General features: G+C 34.9%; 2 protein-coding genes across 2 annotated transcripts; one reads left to right on the forward strand and one right to left on the reverse strand.

Annotated features, from left to right (window-relative positions):
* Positions 1-748: 748 nt before the first annotated feature.
* Positions 749-5888, forward strand: LOC138696653 (methionine adenosyltransferase 2 subunit beta-like). Its single transcript, XM_069821873.1, has 5 exons — positions 749-974; positions 1129-1316; positions 3296-3448; positions 3567-3760; positions 5531-5888. Exons 1-5 carry the CDS (start codon positions 859-861, stop codon positions 5789-5791), a joined length of 912 nt encoding a protein of 303 aa, XP_069677974.1. The 5' UTR covers positions 749-858; the 3' UTR covers positions 5792-5888.
* Positions 5889-6866: 978 nt separating this feature from the next.
* On the reverse strand, positions 6867-19172 carry waw (Translation factor waclaw). The gene is made up of 9 exons (XM_069821872.1): positions 18391-19172; positions 17217-17485; positions 14445-14684; positions 12735-12862; positions 11452-11589; positions 11094-11308; positions 10268-10396; positions 9953-10036; positions 6867-7065 (listed from the first exon to the last, which is right to left on the reverse strand). Exons 1-9 carry the CDS (start codon positions 19051-19053, stop codon positions 6940-6942), a joined length of 1992 nt encoding a protein of 663 aa, XP_069677973.1. The 5' UTR covers positions 19054-19172; the 3' UTR covers positions 6867-6939.
* Positions 19173-19204: the final 32 nt, after the last annotated feature.

Here is a 19204-nt window from a genome sequence, read left to right on the forward strand (position 1 = left end):
ATGGTCTCTAACATCAAAACGGAGATAACATATTGACATAAGTGATAGTACATAGGTACATACAGTAGAAATATTTCAATTCATGAGAAAAAAAAATGTGCGATGTAAAGAAGGTGTTAGAATATGATCCTGATGAATATGAACTTTATAGTGAGCTTTTAAATGGCCTCTAACGTCAAAAGGGAGATAACATACTGACAAGCGACAGTGAATGGTGAAGGAGAACAAGAATAAGAAGGAAAAAAAAAACCACTAAAAACATAGTAAGAAGATCATGTGGGCTAAACGAAAAACATAATTGTACCGGTACTTTAACGTAATGTATAAAATTTAATAGAGAAACGGTACCGTACTCAATTATAATTCGTGACAAGAGAAATGTCTAACAGATCCTTAGAAAGGTCATAATTTTCAAAAAGGTGACGTGAATTATGAACATTTATTTTTTTATTCCTAATCTAAGAACACAGATTTCAGGCTTTGTAATATCAGAATATATAGACTGACACATGTAACTTAATTTTTATACATGTAAAGAACATGATTTGTAGGAATTAGAAAGTTTTTATTGTCTCCTGTGAAATTTGTTTTGCTTTTTTGTCACATGTCACCTTTTTGCATCTTCTGATTTAATAATTACTATAAAACTGTATAAGGAGAACATATTCACACAACAGTTTTCAAGCAGAAGTACGACAGAACCACGTGTCCTTGTGAAGAAAAACGGTACTCATGCAACTACCACGTTACAGACGTTACTATAATATTGGAGATGGAAATATTAAGAATGTGCACGATTTTGAGGTTAGGAGGTCATTGGGTCGGTGATGGTGATGAGAAAGTTATAACTTAATCAAAATGGCAACAATAAACAAGCGTTTATTTTTAACTGGCGCATCTGGACTTTTAGGAAGAGCAGTTTATAAGACATTTTTAAATGAAGGCTGGACAGTTTATGGCACGGCATATTCTAGGTATGCACAAAACAACATTCTTTCTAGATCTGATTAAAAAAATTATTACAGTTTTATATTCATTGAAATAACAAGCTTGGTCCTATGTAGGGCCTAGATATTGGCACATATTAAAATAAAAAAAAAGTACTTTCAAGTATGTTTTCTTGTGCAGGACTACTGAGGGCTTACATCAGTTGGATCTAACGAAAGAAAGTGAAGTCAAGGAAGCTTTATTGAATTTTAAACCAAGTTTTGTAATTCATTGTGCTGCACAAAGGTTCCCAGAGAAGGTTGATTCAGATCCACTTGGTGCATCAAATATTAATGTAGCTGCAACAAAACATCTAGTACAAATTGCAGGTATGAGCTGGCAGTTATAGACCATAGTAATTTTGAAATAAACATTTATAATAATTAATTTATTAGAGTTACAGCCCTACGTTGAGGAGACAGACGCGCTTACCATTCTAAAAAAATTAAAGCATAACAATGTATCCATGTAGAGGGAAGAAAAAATTAGTTTATTTGCAAAATACTCGAGTACCGGTACCGTAAGTTATAATAATGTATGTAGGCAGATGAAGGAGAGTAAGAACCAAACATTATTGTACTCATTTAAAAGTATGTACAGCTGTCAAAAAAAAAAAGTGACCGCACTCGTGAACAGCAAATATTTTATTAAGAGTCCACTTCGGATCACAGTGATGCTACACGATGCATGCGCTTGTAGATGCGCACTTGAAGCAGTTTCGGAACTATGGTCAAATGGTGTTTAAGGCCCGCCAATTTGAGATCTCGACATGCCATTCCTAGGGAAGTTCATAAGGAGGAGCATACAGAAGAACATTTAGTCTGCAGTGGGAAATGGTGATCGGGATTGGAAAAGGGTAATCTTTTCTGATGAATGGGGCTGAAAATTAACGAACAGAAGACTAAGTACATGATTGTTGGATGTAAAAAACAAAAAAGGGACTTGACAACAACCCATTTAAAAATTAATCAATATAAATTTCAGAGGGTCTCTAGTTTTGTATATCTGGGCTCTTTAATCAATGACACTAATGATATTAGTGAAGAAATTGATAGAAGAATTCAAAATGCCAATAAAGCATATTTTGGATTATTGAGGCACTTTAAGTCAAGACTTCTTACAAGGGAAACAAAATGCAATATTTATAATGTTTTGGTAAAACCTGTATTAACATATGGCAGTGAAACGTGGACCCTCTCAAAGACTCATATGTCAAGATTGAGATCCTTTGAAACCAAAATTCTAAGGAAGATATATGGCCCAATATGTGATAAAGGAGAATGGCGAATAAGATACAACTTTGAACTTTACCAACTATATAAGTCCCCTGATGTGGTTACAGTCATTAAAATATCAAGATTAAGATGGGCAGGACATGTGCAAAGGATGGCAGATCATGAGATACCCAAGAAAGTTATGGGGAATAAATTAGAAGGAAAAAGGAGTGTAGGACGACCAAGACTGCGATGGATGGATGGATGGATGGATGGAGTGTTAGAGGATCTAAAGAAAGTGGAAATTAAAGGATGGTGGTTGGTTGCCAGGGACAGAGATGCATGGAAGAGAGTTCTAAGGGAGGCCGAGGCTCAAATTGGGCTGTAGCGTCGATGATGATGATGATGATGATGATGATGATGATGATGGTAATCTTTTCTGATGAAGTCACCTTTTCTACTACAAAAAAAGGACTCACTCTTGTACATCGTCCTCCTGGCACTCAATCTGACCATGGATATGCTGCCATTTATGCCTGCAGTGGTAGTGTCTGTGTCATGTTGGGAGTGAATTTCTCGTCGTGAAGTGGGTAGAATTCATCGCATTTGCGCGAATTTGAACCAGCAGAAATATCAACGCTATATGATTCTTTATGCTAGGTTGTTATATCCTGCTGGAATTCTTCATGCATGAACCTGATGTTAATTACTAAAACAGTCATAAAAGAGATAGGAGCAATTATATTTTCTTTTCCTCTTAAAAACATAAAAAGCACTAGGTTGTGTTCGAATGCAGACCTCATGAATACCAGCCCAGAACGCTACCACTATGCCACAATAGTAACATGCAGAACACTTCAGTTATAACCGTAGGTATCAGGCCACGTGATCCAACAACATGTAACATAACCTGTCTCTGAATTGTAGCGAAGATACCTGAAGTGAACTTAGATTCTGTAGAGGGGTCCTTTTTTTTTTTTTTTTTTTTGACAGCTGTACAAGTAATTTAATTCTATGTAAATATAACTTTTTGTAGCAGTGAATTGTGAGATTATAATAATATAGTAATCTTTTGTTATTCCTATATACTACAGATGGCTTGGGAACACCAGTCTTATACATCAGCACAGACTATGTATTTGATGGCAAAACTCCACCGTATTCTGTCAGTGCAGTACCTAATCCTCTGAATTTGTATGGAAAAACCAAGTTAGAAGGTGAAAAGGCCACACTTCGAGCTAATAAAGGTTTGTTGTTTTATTTACAAATATACTGTATATAAAAGCAGGACTGAACTAAACATGCGTTAGAAAAAATCTGTAGAGAATGAAACTACCTCATTGGAGAATTTCTTGACTATTGCAGGCAATCTTGTGTTGCGTGTGCCAGTGCTGTATGGCCCAGTTGAATACTTGGCTGAAAGTGCTGTAACTGTTCTTTTAAACAATCTCCTAAATGTGGATAAACCATGCAAAGTTTCCAATTATGAACGCCGCTGTCCCTCCCATGTTGATGATATCGCAATAATATGTTTGCAGTTGGCAACAAGAAGACTTGAGGTATTTGTATTTGTTTCTTTTATTAGAGGAATTTTTAAACTCAATACATGCACACGAATAAAAAATAAATGTATGGTGCTCTAATTTTTCTTTAGATGTATAAGAAGCTAGTTCACTATACAGTATCTTTTTGTCATCAGGCTCCAACTTTTAGGATTTACAGCATAAGATATTGAACACATCTCAAGGGTTATAGTGTCTTTATTAATTCCATATAATTAACAGAAGGCCCTATTGTTTTGAGTACCGGTATGCAAATATAAAATATAAAAGTATGATACCATACCTGAACATTTTACCAGCTTATATCTTTTTCTTTCCCATTACATGCAATATAAAATTTTATGCTACTGTAAAAAATCGATTTAGAGATCGATAAAGATACAATTTATAGCCTCATACCGAAGTGGGGAAGTCATGGAGAGGTTAAAGCACTAGGAAACTGAAGAAATTGCTGGAAACATTTCACGAATGTCCTATGTTTCTTGGGAACAAGACGAATTAAGTTAAATCATACCAAAGAATTGTCCCTTTTAACGCACATGTAACATTCTGGTGTTTACAGCCACAGAAATTAAATAAATCTTAAATACTATGTGCTCGGTAATTGTTTCTTACGAAATATATGTAACAGTAGCTAATGATATTAAAAAAAAGTATTGTAGAATTATCTTAGTTCACTTAAGAAATGTCTGAAATGATATTGGTGACATAGGCTAGATCATAATAGGAAAATTGAAGCACAAGCAGTGTATTAGCATTTACTTTTACTCACCATATATGGTAGAAGATATATAAAACAGCGCAACTGTATGATAAATCAATTACAATCCTTCAGTTGTCTTTGTTCTTAGCTAAATGGCACACATATTAATCGAATACACGTCAGAAACATACTAAACTCCAAATAATGTTTCTGACTTTTGTGACTGGTTGATTGTTTTCTGATATGTATATTATCGTGTAATTCCGTCCTTTTTTTCGTGAAAGTTTTTGGCTGAAAATCGGGGAGAAGGGAATTATGTTCTTCTTTAAGGAGGATTTATAAAGCAGTCATTAATGCTTGGTAACACAAGTATCATTTGTTAATTCACTTTCATTTCGAGTGATGAATATAGATGTATGGTTCTTCCAGTTGGTGAGAAAAGAGAGAAGTAATGAAGGTATACATAAAAAATTAAATTTAAAAGACAAAAAGTATACCTACATTAAATAACTTATTTAATACTGGCAAATATGTTTATAATTAACATATTACCTGACCATTCTGTTTGTGGAATGGCAGTTGCTTGTACTACACAGCACACTGCTGTTATGTCACCTATGCAGTACGATTGTCCTCATATTCTAGTCATAGACTGTCTTTCTCTCTATCACAGAGTAACAATATAAGATCGCAGTGCTGCTCTTTACGTTCCACATACAAAATGGTCACCTAGTACCTGGGTTCCTTTGATTCAGTTGAATACTGTAAACACTATTGATTCATAGATAATCTTCCATGCTTCTCCCCTTATTTCCCTATATTGTGTTGTCACTTTCATCATTATGAGTTATATATTAGTAAGAGAGGGAATTATTCGTTATTTAATTTCATTTTTTAACAAATTCTTAAAGCAGCTATTATACGAGGAAGAGACTTATGTGATAAATTGATGAAATATGCTAATACCTCATTCAATTTCAGCTCGATGTGCTTGCGCTTGCAACCATAAACTTTGTTTTAGAATGATAATTTTCTAATTGATTTGTTTGACGTACTTTCACCAGGATGAAGATGTTAATGGCATTTTTCATTGGTGTGGCAAGGAAATGTTCACTAAGTATGGCATGCTGCTGAAGATAGCTGAAGTCTTCCAGTTGTCACATGACTCTCATGTGACCCCTGATTCAAGTCCACCCACTGGTGTCACTGTCCCTCGGCCTTTCGACACTTCTCTGGATACCTCACGATTGGAGAGTTTAGGCTTTGGACACCATACACCATTTAGTGATGGAATAAAGTCAGCACTACGTTCATGGGTTAAATAAGAGTACAAAAAATGTAATTTCATTGGCTGTGTTTTATGACATTTACATAATATCTTATGTATTTTGTTAAAATGGGAATAAATAGATGTATAAAGACTGACAGAAAAATACAAATAATATAGGTGACTGGCTGAAAAGTTACCCAAAATAAGAAAGATGAACTTCTTGTAGATCTCAATTTGTCCAAAAATGGTATGTGTTAAAATTTTGGAGGCTCACGTCCATATTAGGTACTAAAACGATGCTGAACAGCCAAACCGAATTCAACTCAGTTAACCGAAATACCTTTTCCTGCAGTGTAGATATTGTTTAATGAGTTTGGCCAAGTCACCAGTTTGCGCATATATTTGAGCAGAGTACTGATAAAACTTCGAGAGATTTCCTTCGCAATGGTACAAACCAGAAGTATGTATAATAAATACTTTTCGAGATATAGTCCATTCATTATCTCGTGAAACCTACGTGTGCATCAGGGGAAGAAGAAAGTGGACTGAGAAGCTTCCCTCCTTCGCCAAGATTCCACTGGTATCTAGCGAGCTCACTCATCTCCACCATAAGATTCTTGGTATGAGCTATGGTGCACACAAGCATTTAGTTTCACAAGATAACGAATGACCTATACTAATTTACTTTGGCCACTTTTCATCTGGACACTCGGTATAAATTTTTATCACAATTCTGCAATTCAGCAGAATATTTATATACCAAATCTCCAAATTCCTAAATATGTTGTCTCTGTTTCCATACTGTCGTCATAGTTTTTTCACAGAACTGAAAAGTTCAGTTACATTTAAAGAATGCAACATATTCATATATGACTTAGATCATTAAAAGAATGTGATCTTCCAATCTGTAAAAGATAAAGGCTTCATATTTCAGCTAACTACTGTAGGCATCTCTGAAAACAGATTAAAAACTTAAATATAGTATAGTTTTTGCAATTATGCTAAAAATTCTCTACAAAGAGAGAGAATATACAGATGCTTTTTTTTTTTTAACCAGTTTTGCTTATTCAGTACGCAATATTCTTGAAAGGTACAGAATACCAATGACGTGAAATTAGTTTAAAACAGTATAACTTGCAGAGATAAGCACATTCGTTTCTTTATTCAGAATGATGTTACAGTTCTCATTGAATCGAACATATTTCACCGCTTCAGTACTTCAATGAATGTCTCCCGTGGCAAATTAATGTTGGCTATCATCTTCATCCTTTTCTTGCCTTCAGCTTGTCTGTTCAGCAGCTTCATTCTCCTGGTCACATCTCCTCCATACTGTTAAAAACGTACATACATCGTCATTTGAATATGTCAAAAAATAAGGAAGGACTATGACAAATTTCTGTAACATTACTTTATAAATATTTTAAAGAATGGTGTAACTACACCCTATTTCTGAAGTCCCACTATTGGTGATTTATAATGCATAGCTATGATGAATCGGTGACGTGTAAGAATAGCACTTCCCATATTTTGTTTTGTTTTCATTATAGTTTCTCTAGTTAATCACAACAATACAATGATGGTATTTAGTGGTGTAGAAAAAACATTTTGCGACCTGAAATTCGATAGAAATGGTCGTGTGATACAAGTGCAATGCTCATTTCGAACTAAATATGGAAAGAAGGCACCCACCAGGAAGTCAATAACGAAGTGGCATCGTCAGATTGTCATGACTGGTTGTTTGTGTCCACAGAAAAAGATCGGACGTCCTGCAATTTCCAATGAACGTGTTGAGTGTGTACAGGAATTTTTTCAACATAGTCCTCACAGAAAGCCTCTCATGAGTTGGGAATACCAAACCAGACAATGTGGAAGGTGCTATGGAAACGTTTGCAGATGAAACTGTATAAATTGGAACTTCATCAAAAGCTCACACACCCCGATAAAGAAGATAGATAATCACTTTGCCTGTTTTAAAGAGTTTGGGGAGGAAGTTGGTTAATAGAGCACCTGATATTCAGTAATGAGGCAACGTGGAAAGTGACTCGTCATAATTGCCGAATTTGGAGTACTGAGAATCCATACTTATCATTGAACATCAACGTGATTGACCAAAGTTAAATGTCTTTTGTGCCATGCCACACTACAAACTGTATGCCCCGATTTTTTTCATGGAAGCCATAATCGGTAGCATATCCTATCTTGGCATGCTCCATTCATGGTTAATGCCACAATTGAAATGAATATTCTAATAATTACCTGTACCAGCAAGATGGAACACTTCCCCAGTATCACCACGAAGTTCATGGCTATTTAAATCGCAAGCTTCCAGAATGTTGGATAGGACAAGTCGGAAATACCGATAATGCTTTCATGAAATGGCTTCCACAATCTCTTGATTTAACCCTATGCGTTTTTTCTTGTGGGGTTACATAAAGAACAGAGTGTATGTCCCGTCTCTACCATGAGACCTGCAGTAAGTCCGAATGAGGACTGAAGAAATCACAGCCATGGTGACACCTGACATGTTATCCAGAATCTGGCAGGAGTTGGATTATTGCGTCGATTTTTGTCATGTCACACACGCACTCACATTGAGCCAGTCTAATGAAACAAAATCTGGGTACTTTGTGCATCATATGAGCCATAAAATATTGCCTAAGGTAAGATAGTAGTATTTGAATAAAAAAAATTATTAAAATGGGACCTTTACTTTTTAACTTCACTCTAGAATATGCCATTAGGAAAGTTCAGGATAACAGGCAGGGTTTGGAATTGAACGGGTTACATCAGCTTCTTGTCTATGCAGATGACGTGAATATGTTAGGAGAAAATACACAAACGATTAGGGAAAACACGGAAACTTTACTTGAAGCAAGTAAAGCGATCGGTTTGGAAGTAAATCCCAAAAAGACGAAGTATATGATTATGTCTCGTGACCAGAATATTGTACAAAATGGAAATATAAAAATTGGAGATTTATCCTTCGAAGAGGTGGAAAAATTCAAATACCTTGGAGCAACAGTAACAAATATAAATGACACTCGGGAGGAAATTAAACGCAGAATAAATATGGGAAATGCGTGTTATTATTCGGTTGAGAAGCTCTTATCATCCAGTCTGCTGTCCAAAAATCTGAAAGTTAGAATTTATAAAACAGTTATATTACCGGTTCTTCTGTATGGTTGTGAAACTTGGACTCTCACTTTGAGAGAGGAACATAGGTTAAGGGTGTTTGAGAATAAGGTGCTTAGGAAAATATTTGGGGCTAAGCGGGATGAAGTTACAGGAGAATGGAGAAAGTTACACAACACAGAACTGCACGCATTGTATTCTTCACCTAACATAATTAGGAACTTAAAATCCAGACGTTTGAGATGGGCAGGGCATGTAGCACATATGGGCGAATCCAGAAATGCATATAGAGTGTTAGTTGGGAGACCGGAGGGGAAAAAAAACCTTTAGGGAGGCCGAGACGTAGATGGGAGGATAATATTAAAATGGATTTGAGGGAGATGGGGTGTGATGATAGAGACTGGATTAATCTTGCACAGGATAGGGACCGATGGCGGGCTTATGTGAGGGCGGCAATGAACCTTCGGGTTCCTTAAAAGCCATTTGTAAGTAAGTAAGTATTAAAATGGGACTTATTTAAAGAGACAGTGCACTTATTGTAAAACCTACTGCATAGAATTGCATAGATATGTATATTTTCTTTGAAAATATTAAAAATTATACTTCATGGGTCAGTACACTCTCAAATACATACCTGTATTGAACTACTAAAAAGTTACAACAGCCCCTTCCACCACATTATTATACCCATGAACTACGCCACAACTCAACCAATGTGACTCAAAGCAAACTTCTTAATAATTAATGATTTTACTTAGAAATAGTTCTTATTTTTATGATACTTCAGAATATGATTTGCTTGCAAACTATATGATCCTTTTTTGAACCGATATGATTTGTAATATTTTGTCCGACAGGAAGATGAGTGAAGTCGCTTCTCTCAAGAACAGCTTTGAATAATAATAATAAAAAAGTTAAATTTGATAGATTGTGACAGACAGTATTCACAACAAGAACAAGCTTGAACCATACATGTAGACTGTTTATGGCTATATAATTCCAGTGGAATTCAGCTGTTGACAGAATATATAGGGAGAAAGTTGTATAGTGTAACAGAACATCAATACAAAGATATCAGTATTACCAGTTTTGCTGTCACATCTTTGCGGAATGCTTTTACAGTTTCTCTTGCCACAATTTTACCTCCAACTGCAGCTTGAATAGCAATCTGAAACAGATTTCCTGTACGTTAATATACGGTAATTTAGTTTTTGACAGCTATTTATCACAAAAACTTCAACTACATTCTATTATTATAAATTACTAATGGGCTGGTATGCAGTATTGTATTGTATTTGAATTTCTAACTCATCTAAATTGTCTAGATCACTAAATGTGTATAGATCTTAAAGTGATGTACTGTAAATATCATTTTTAAGTTAGAATATTATTTACGTACCTGAAACAATTGTCGAGGTATGATATCCTTGAGTTTCAGACATACTCTGCGGCCCATGCTAGCAGCCTTGGATATATGTACCACTGTGCTCAGCTCCTCAACAATATTTCCATTAAGGAGAACGTTAAGCTGTAACATAATTTATTATAAGTACTGTATCTGCATACCATAGATTTTTAAGTAAAAGCTGAGTTTCTTTCTCAGCAAATAACTAAATATACATTTTAAGGATAATTATGCCTCCATCAATAAATTAATAATAAATACTAAACGTTTTATACTACTGGAAATGCCTCTTCTCACATTGTTGCCTATTTTTCATATTTCAGAAAATAAACGCCTAAATATATTTCGTCACGTATCAACTGTTGTTTAGTCAGCTGTCCGAAGACAGGTTGGAACCTCATAAGTGACACCAATAAGGCGTAATTCATGAGGCAACTAAGTCAGGAGATAATGGGGTAGAGTGGCCAAGGTATCAACTATACTCTGTAATTAGATCTTGAACTGATTGTATTGTGATTAGTTGATTATTAAGAATATCTTGAAAATGCAGTATGTTATTGTCGAAGTGTAAAGTAGCATCTTCAATTGAATTGGTGGATGCGAGACTTCTGTTATGTAACAACAGACGGAACAGATTTTAATGTAGAACATTTCAGTGCGCACCTATTCGGGAAAATGTCTGTTACCATTTCTATAATATCCAACATGCATCTTGCTCCTTAATACAACCTGCAACATATCATTGTTCCTTAGCTGTGTATGGCTGTGTGGTATTTTAATAACAATATTTTAGTTCATGGTAAATATAAAATAAACTAACCTTAACAAGCTTCGAGGGAATATAGTCATATTCTTCATAATCAAAACTAGCATAACCTGAAGAAACAGATTTGAGATGATCGTGAAAATCCACAACAATCTCATTTAAGGGCAGTAAAAATTGCAACATCACATTATGATTATCAATATTACAAGAACTACGTTGAGTTCCTCTTCGATCCATGCAGAGAGACATGATGGGACCCAAATATTTGTCTGCAAAAGAGAAGTCACTGGTAGTGTGGTAGAAAAGAGATGCTAATATTATTAAAACACGTTTAGACATTAAAAAGACGAAAGAGTTACGTCTTAGAATTCATTATTAGTACTCTACGTACATTTAATATACAAAGAAATACCTGGAGTTATTATTGTGCCCAAGACCATTGGTTCAAAAAATTCTGAAACAATGCTGGGATCGGGGAAGTTGACAGGATTTGTTATAGTGATTTCTTCTTTGCCATATAATCTTAAATTCTTCTCTCCAAATATTTTAGCTGTAATGAACAAAGCCACATTAATATTCGTCTCTTAATGGATTAAATGAAGTCAAATATGTCAATTTTTGGTTTCATTATCCAAAATGCACAATAAAAAATGTCATTAGTGTATAGCCTAAATTTGTAATAATAAATAAACTATAAATGGTACCTATTAATTTGAGAAAAATTCGTTCTGGCACCAGGACTCGAACCCAGGATCTCTCAGCTCTGCGCGCTCTTTCCAACTGAGCTACGCCGGAACACGATCCACAGTGCCAGCCGAACTCTCCTCATTGTATTGTCAACGGCCTACTACTTGCATTTTAGCCATATAAGTCATATTTGCAGGAGCGCATATTTAAATGACTTTATGGCCATATTTAACAACAGTTTTATTGAATACTGTTAACATTGCCATATAAATAAATATATTGCATGTCTTTCATTAGTTATTTCTCTTATAATAACCCATACTCTCCACTTATAGACCGGGAGGGGGGGGGGGGGGAGAAACACATTCAAACCAAACCAACTAGTTTCATTTCCCCCACAGCTAAGTGACACGTATCCTATGTGCTGGTGTATTCCTGATACAGCACAGAATTTTTTCACTCCTTATTATGAGGCTAATAACCCATTACCTTAAAAAACAGCTTGTTACGAAACTCCAAAGTGCTTAGGAAAATATTTGGGGCTAAGAGGGGTGAAGTTACAGGAGAATGGAGAAAGTTACAAAACGTAGAACTGCACGCATTGTATTCTTCACCTAACATAATTAGGAACATTAAATTCAGGCGTTTGAGATGGGAGGGCATATAGCATGTACGGGCAAATCCAGAAATGCATATAGAGTATTAGTTGGGAGGCCGGAGGGAAAAAGACCTTTGGGGAGGCCAAGACGTAGATGGGAGGATAATATAAAAATAGATTTGATGGAGGTGAGATATGACGGTAGAGACTGGATTAATCTTGCTCAGGATAAGAACTGATGGCGGGCTTATGTGAGGGTGGCAATAAACCTCCGGGTTCTCTAAAAGCCATTTGTAAGTAAGTATTATGAGAGTGGAGTTTCTTCTATATTAAAATATAACTTCCAGTAAATTTCTGAATTTGTTAATGTTAGTTATAGTTCGACAGAAGTCAGTACTACTATATTGTACCTTTATATGTAACACTCGGTGCTGTAATAACAGCTTGGGCATTGTACTCCTGTTCAAGTCTCTGGTTGAATACCTCCATATGCAGTAAACCAAGGAAACCCAATCTCCAGCCTTGCCCCAGTGCTGGACTGTACAACATAAATATGTTATAAATTAGATACCGGTAATTGCATGTTTTGTAAGAAAAAAAAAAATTATATATATATATATATACACACACACACACACCGGGCTTTCATTTCAGAACTTCAGAATAACTATTTAAATTCAATTTAATTTAAACAAAAATACGTCTATTTAGATATTGAGGGAAAAGTTAAAAGCAGTATTAATTTAATTTTATGTTTAATCTCTCCTCCCAATTGTAATTTCAAATTGCATCCCTTTATTATGATACTTAAATTTGAAAGAGTATTCACATCTTTTATTTTCTATCATTGCCTGGCAATCTGGATTGTTGTTATTGTCAGTTGATTGTGGGATGAAAACACAGTTTATTTCGAGTAATTTTTAATTAACCAAGTTTACTAAAATAAATTTTCAAAATGTGCTTCACTGTTGTCTAGACAGTAACACAGCCTATTTTGGAACTTCTCTACACAGCATTGCCATAATATCAAAACCATATGTAAATAATGTAAATCCAAACTTCAGCTTTTATTATCCTATATCCTGTTTTAAATTTTTAAAGAATAGGTTTATTTATTTCGAATAAATTTTATTCAGCTTCCTCCAAGTGAAGGCTGCCTAGAAGACAAAGCTTACCATAAAATTGTTGTTATAATGAAAAAAAGAGAAAACAATGGAGAAGAAAAAGAATAAGAAACAGCACAATTAGAAATAATTGGAAAAGACTAAACAAAACATCATTAATTCCAGAAGAAACATAAAATTCCTAGTATCTATTTGCTATTGGGTGATCACAGTCGTCTATTTAGCACTAGTTGCAAGACCCAACTTAAGTGAGCAGATCGCCATAGCAAAGAGATCAATCTATATACAGTAACTATAGAGATGGTTTCTTAGGATTTTTATACACAACCAATATATTTCTTAATACTAGTGTGTGTTACTACCTGAAATAATCTGTAATTAACAACAGTCTTAGTAGTTTCATTCTATTCAGCTATAATCAACAATAACAACAATCCAGGTTACCAGGAACAAAACAAAAGAGTGACAAAAAATGAATGAGATGTATAAATAATTGAATACTCTTTTAAATTTAAGTATCATAATAATAGGGATATTATTTTAAATTTCAAAATAAAATTAACACTGGTTTTAAACTTTTCCCTCAATATCTAAATTGGCGTGTTTTTTTGTTTAAATTGAATTTAATTGAAATAAATAGTTATGTAGACTGGGAAGTTTTAAAATGAAAGTCCTGTAAAAAAAACCACACACACACTAAAACTGACTGTAACCAATAAGATGGCGTAAATAATATACGAAATTATTAGCTTGAATAACTCTAACATCGAGTAGAATCTCCACTATCTCTGCATATAGTTGGATATTGGAATCCTATAAAAATTATTATTGGTATCATTCAATTGTATACATTACAACAAAATGAAATTCTATACACTCGGCTTACTTTACCTATTATTACTTATTTATTTTCTTTGTAAATAAGTTTATGTCGTTACACGTCTAGCAAAAAAGATCTATAAATATACTTCCTTCTTCTCGTAGAATACTTCTTACCTCGAATCAATTGTTACTGTGACAGCTGAATCATTGAGTACCAACTTCTCAATTGCACTTCGGAGAGTAACATGTTGGGATTGGTCCATGGGGTACACACCAGCAAAAACCATGGGACTTGTAGGTTTGAAACCAGGCAAAACACTGACAGACACGTTGTTGTGGTGCAGAGTATCACCAATGTGTGCTTCTTGGGTGGAACGCATGTTGCATGTTAGATAGCCAACTTGACCCGCCAACCTGTTAAGAAATTTATAACTATAATATTATACAACTTGCTCTGTAAAGAACTAATGCACCTATTCACACGAAAATACAGTGAAACCCCAATAATACACGCCCATTTGTTATGCTATCACACATTATACATTCTTTTCGTCCGGTCCCTTGACATCCCTATACAAAACCATGTAAATCCACCGCTTAATAAACTCATCATCTCGTTCAATACTCTCTTTCATCTGCTGAAAATTCTAAAATGTCATATTTCAAAGGATATTGAAAAAATTTTCTGGACTTCTACATTTACCGTTAGTGCCCACATATTCAAGGATTTGTAGGAGTCTTTGTTTGGTGAATACAATAGAATGGAATGCGACCTTTGAGTACCTGCAAGACTACTGTATTTAGAACCTGTCCTTCTTGCTGGCAGTTTTAAATCACACTGTCATTGAAGACTTGAACAGGAAGTGGAAGTGGTAGACATTCCAAATCCTTCTCACAACGAAGTCCTTGCTGCTCTCGCATTTTAGTCCAGCAGTCAAGGCATATTGGCATACACTACCATTAATAAAATTTCGAATAACTCTGTACTTATGCATTTGTAATACACTTTTTTTCTTCTCTCTATATGAGGAATCCATTCCTGAAGTTTTGCCGTCGGATTTTGATACACACTGTATATAATCATAATCTCTAGTTTAATTAAACACAACAATGTATTTTGTTTTATTTTTTTCTTTAATAATTATCTATTAAGTAGAATTATTTTGATAGTGTCACCTTCAGTACTTCAACAGCAACGGTTTTTAGTTGGTTATTTGACGACATTGTATCAACTACTATGATATTTGGTGTCGATGGAATTGGTGATAGCAAGATGGTGTTTGGCGAGGAGATTAGGCCGAGGGCTGACCATGTGAGTATCTGATATTTTGTCTTGTAATTGGGGAAAACCTCGGAGAAAATCCAATCAGGTAATTAGCCCAAGTGGGAATCGAACCCACACCCGAATGCAGCTCCTGATCAGCAGAGAAACATACTACCACCTGAGCTATGCCAGTGGCTAACAACTGTTGTTATTATTATTATTATTATTATTATTATTATTATTATTATTATTATTGATTAACGAAAGAAAATAACTCTACTTTGCACTAAGTGTTATTATTTTAGATTATAGTCAATAAAATAACACACAGACATTTTGTCAAATGTTGAAGAAAAAAACTAAAACTAAAATTAACGCATATTGTTGTCACACCACGAGATGGCAGAGAAATGTTCTAGGTGGGGCAGAGGTGAAGCTGTGATGCATAAGCATAGTATTGTTAATCATAGTATTCAATGGCTTCCCCTGCCCCGCCTAGAATATTTCTTTACCATTTTGTGACGCAACAACAGTAATTACCGGTATAATGCAAAAAAAAATTAAACCTATAAGTTAAAGTGTGTGAATTGTTTAAGGCAGCATAGTCTCTTGAATATTTTGGTCAGAGATTGGTAATAAATTATTTTTTATCTGTCTGTCACGATATTGTTGCAGGATGTATCTTTTATGGGAATGAAGTGGGTATTCGAATAGAAGATACTGCACAATTCATTGAGACGGTTAACTTCTTAACTTTCCATGTCCAATTAAAACTGCATTATTACAAAATTAAACTCATAAAAATTTACTGTTCAATCTACTGGAAACTATACTTCCCATCTGACTCTCCCATTGATGCCACTTTTTTTTATCTATTCCCGTGCATATTGACATGTTGTCATTTGCGCCTCTGCCTACTTTTTGGCGATTATGATGAAGAATCCTATTCTGAGGTTGGGGTATCCATTAGGTCAGATTTTATTAGTTCCTTATGATAGGATGACATACAAGTATTGAAGTAGGCAGGATGGATGAAGATGAAGGTAATAATGAAAGCGAAATGAATCCAGGGTCTGGCGCCAAAAGTTACTTATCATTTGCTCTTAATGGGTGGAGGAAAAACCCCAGAAAAATCTCAACAAGGCAACTTGTCCGCTAGTTTCGCAGTCAGACACGCTGACCACTACTCCAAAGCAGTGGACCCATTAATGCTACTCATTCATAGAATATTCCACTCATATTTAAATTGCTCATTTAACTGTTACCTACATTATTGTCTTTCTATAGATGTGTTCCCTTTTAAATAAAGCAGTGATTCTTGCAATATTTTAATTTTCCTCATGTCTCTATGCTGTTTGATCCATGATAAACGCATATGATTCCAAATTGGATAATTATAGTTATGATACACCTACCTTAAACATATGAACATGAGCAAATATCAAGCAACACATAATAACTTAAGTACTTTGCTTTGCATCTAACGTAAACACATGAATATTCTTTAATGCTTAAGTAAATAAAAGCATTAAAAAACTAACAACGTTTTAAGCCTATTATTAATTATAATAAAATCAATTAATTTGTTAAAATGATATTAGAATAATACAAATAACTTATAATTATGAGTTATATAATATATTGAGAGCACAATTATACATCACAATTGATTCAACACTCACAATTTAGTTACTGGTTCTTCATGAGGTCGCAGTAATCCCAAATTCTTAACTTCATAGCTCTTCCCAGAGTGAGTGGATACAATTTCATCTCCAAGTTTGACTGTTCCATCTGCAACATAAACTAAAACGACTGCTCCTTGATAGCGGTCATACCAACTATCAAAGAGAAGAGCACGGAATGGTGCATTACGGCTTACTGGAGGTGGTGGCAGCCTCTCTATAATTGCTTTGAATACATCCTCAACTCCTGTACCCAATTTCGCTGACACCTGTAAAACATGCATCCATGAAAGAGAGAAATAGTTATATGAAAGCTGGAAGCCTAATATATATTATTTTAATGTACCGAAGTACATATGATATTTCCATGCAGATATTCTGCGTCATCATACAATGAAAGAGTAATGGAACGGAGAAAAATTCTCTCCGGCGCCGAGATTTGAACCCGGGTTTTCAGCTCTACGTGCTGATGCTTTATCCACTAAGCCACACCGGATACAACTCCGACGCCGGTTAGAATCGTCTCTATGACGTAGTGCAGAGGGCGGCCACTAGAGGGAACCCAAGAGTTGGAGCTTAATCTGAGACGATTCTAACCGGCGTCGGAGTTGTATCCGGTGTGGCTTAGTGGATAAAGCATCAGCACGTAGAGCTGAAAACCCGGGTTCAAATCTCGGCGCCGGAGAGAATTTTTCTCCGTTCCATTACTCTTTCATGGAAGCCTAATGTTTACATATTCGTATCTCATGAGCTGATTTAATGGGCGTTTGTTTAGTGCACACTATGTAGCTACACAGAAACATCTTACAGTATTTGCATTGTTTGTCAAAATTCAAGTAGGCCTATGTGAGAAGAAAGACAAGAAATTTTGTAATACCTTCTGTTAGAGAACTGCATAGGCTATTTGGTTTCAATTTATTTATTTGTGCCTTAATGTATTTCATATGCTTTTGCATTCTGTGTTAACAAAATAACAATCTCAATTTCAACGAAAACACAAGAAATCCTACCAGTAGCCTATTAAAAAAAAAGCAGTAACTTTTTTTTTTCAAACACACAACATCTGCATAACATATAGAAACTAATTACGCTGAAAGAGAATTACGTACTAAGTACCAATCATTATGCTCAATTTACAACATGCTTTCTTCTAATACAGTGTCATTTGACGTACCTTTAATATATCTTCTTCGTTCATATCAAAAAGCGACTTCAGTTGTTCTGCTACTCTCTCAGGATCAGCATTTTTCAAATCAATTTTGTTCAAAACAGGAATTATAACAAGATCTTTACCAAATGCCATGTAAAAGTTAGCTACTGTTTGTGCTTGAACTCCTTGGTTGGCGTCAACTAATAGTATTACCCCTTGACAGGCTGCTAAAGAACGAGAAACTTCATTTGAAAAATCTACGTGACCCGGTGTATCAATGAGGTTTAATAAGTATTCATTATTATTCAGCCTGTATCTTAATGATGCTGTTTGTGCTTTGACTGTGATTCCACGTTCACGTTCGACTTGCAGTCTATCCAACACTTGACTTGTCTCACTATTCTGACTAATTGCACCAGTCATCTCCAACAGTCTATCTGCCAATGTGCTCTTACCATGATCAACATGCGCAATAATGCTAAAGTTTCTAATATTTTCCACTGGTATATCTTCATAATTCTCATATTTCTTCTCTTTTTCATTCTTTGCTATAAACGAAGATGTTGAGTAATATTTACACAGCACATTAGCACTAGTTAGTTTGTTCCTGGAAGAAATCTTGATAGTTTTAAAAACACAAAGTCTGCTACTAAAATCTAATATTACTCTCTTTGATACATTCAACATTTTTTTTATTGATTTATGTAGTAAAATTAATCATTTCACTAAATGTTCTAAAGCTCACAAAATAACCATCATCCATTAACCCCTTTACACTAGAAGCCATATTGTATACATTCGGTTGCCTTGGTAACCAACAGCTGGTAAATATAATTTT

The sequence above is a fragment of the Periplaneta americana genome, chromosome 3 (assembly GCF_040183065.1).
Source record: "Periplaneta americana isolate PAMFEO1 chromosome 3, P.americana_PAMFEO1_priV1, whole genome shotgun sequence".
Taxonomy (NCBI): Eukaryota; Metazoa; Arthropoda; class Insecta; order Blattodea; family Blattidae; genus Periplaneta; species Periplaneta americana.

Excerpts from the sequence above, each read along its gene's own strand:
- LOC138696653 (XM_069821873.1), top strand. The coding sequence starts at position 859 with ATGGCAACAATAAACAAGCGTTTATTTTTAACTGGCGCATCTGGACTT. Across the intron at positions 975-1,128 it reads TATGGCACGGCATATTCTAG|GACTACTGAGGGCTTACATC; the intron begins GTATGCACAAAA and ends TTTCTTGTGCAG. Across the intron at positions 1,317-3,295 it reads ACATCTAGTACAAATTGCAG|ATGGCTTGGGAACACCAGTC; the intron begins GTATGAGCTGGC and ends TATATACTACAG.
- waw (XM_069821872.1), bottom strand. The coding sequence starts at position 19,053 with ATGTTGAATGTATCAAAGAGAGTAATATTAGATTTTAGTAGCAGACTT. Across the intron at positions 12,863-14,444 it reads ACAGTAACAATTGATTCGAG|TCCAGCACTGGGGCAAGGCT; the intron begins GTAAGAAGTATT and ends TATGTTGTACAG. Across the intron at positions 10,397-11,093 it reads TTCCCTCGAAGCTTGTTAAG|CTTAACGTTCTCCTTAATGG; the intron begins GTTAGTTTATTT and ends ATTATGTTACAG.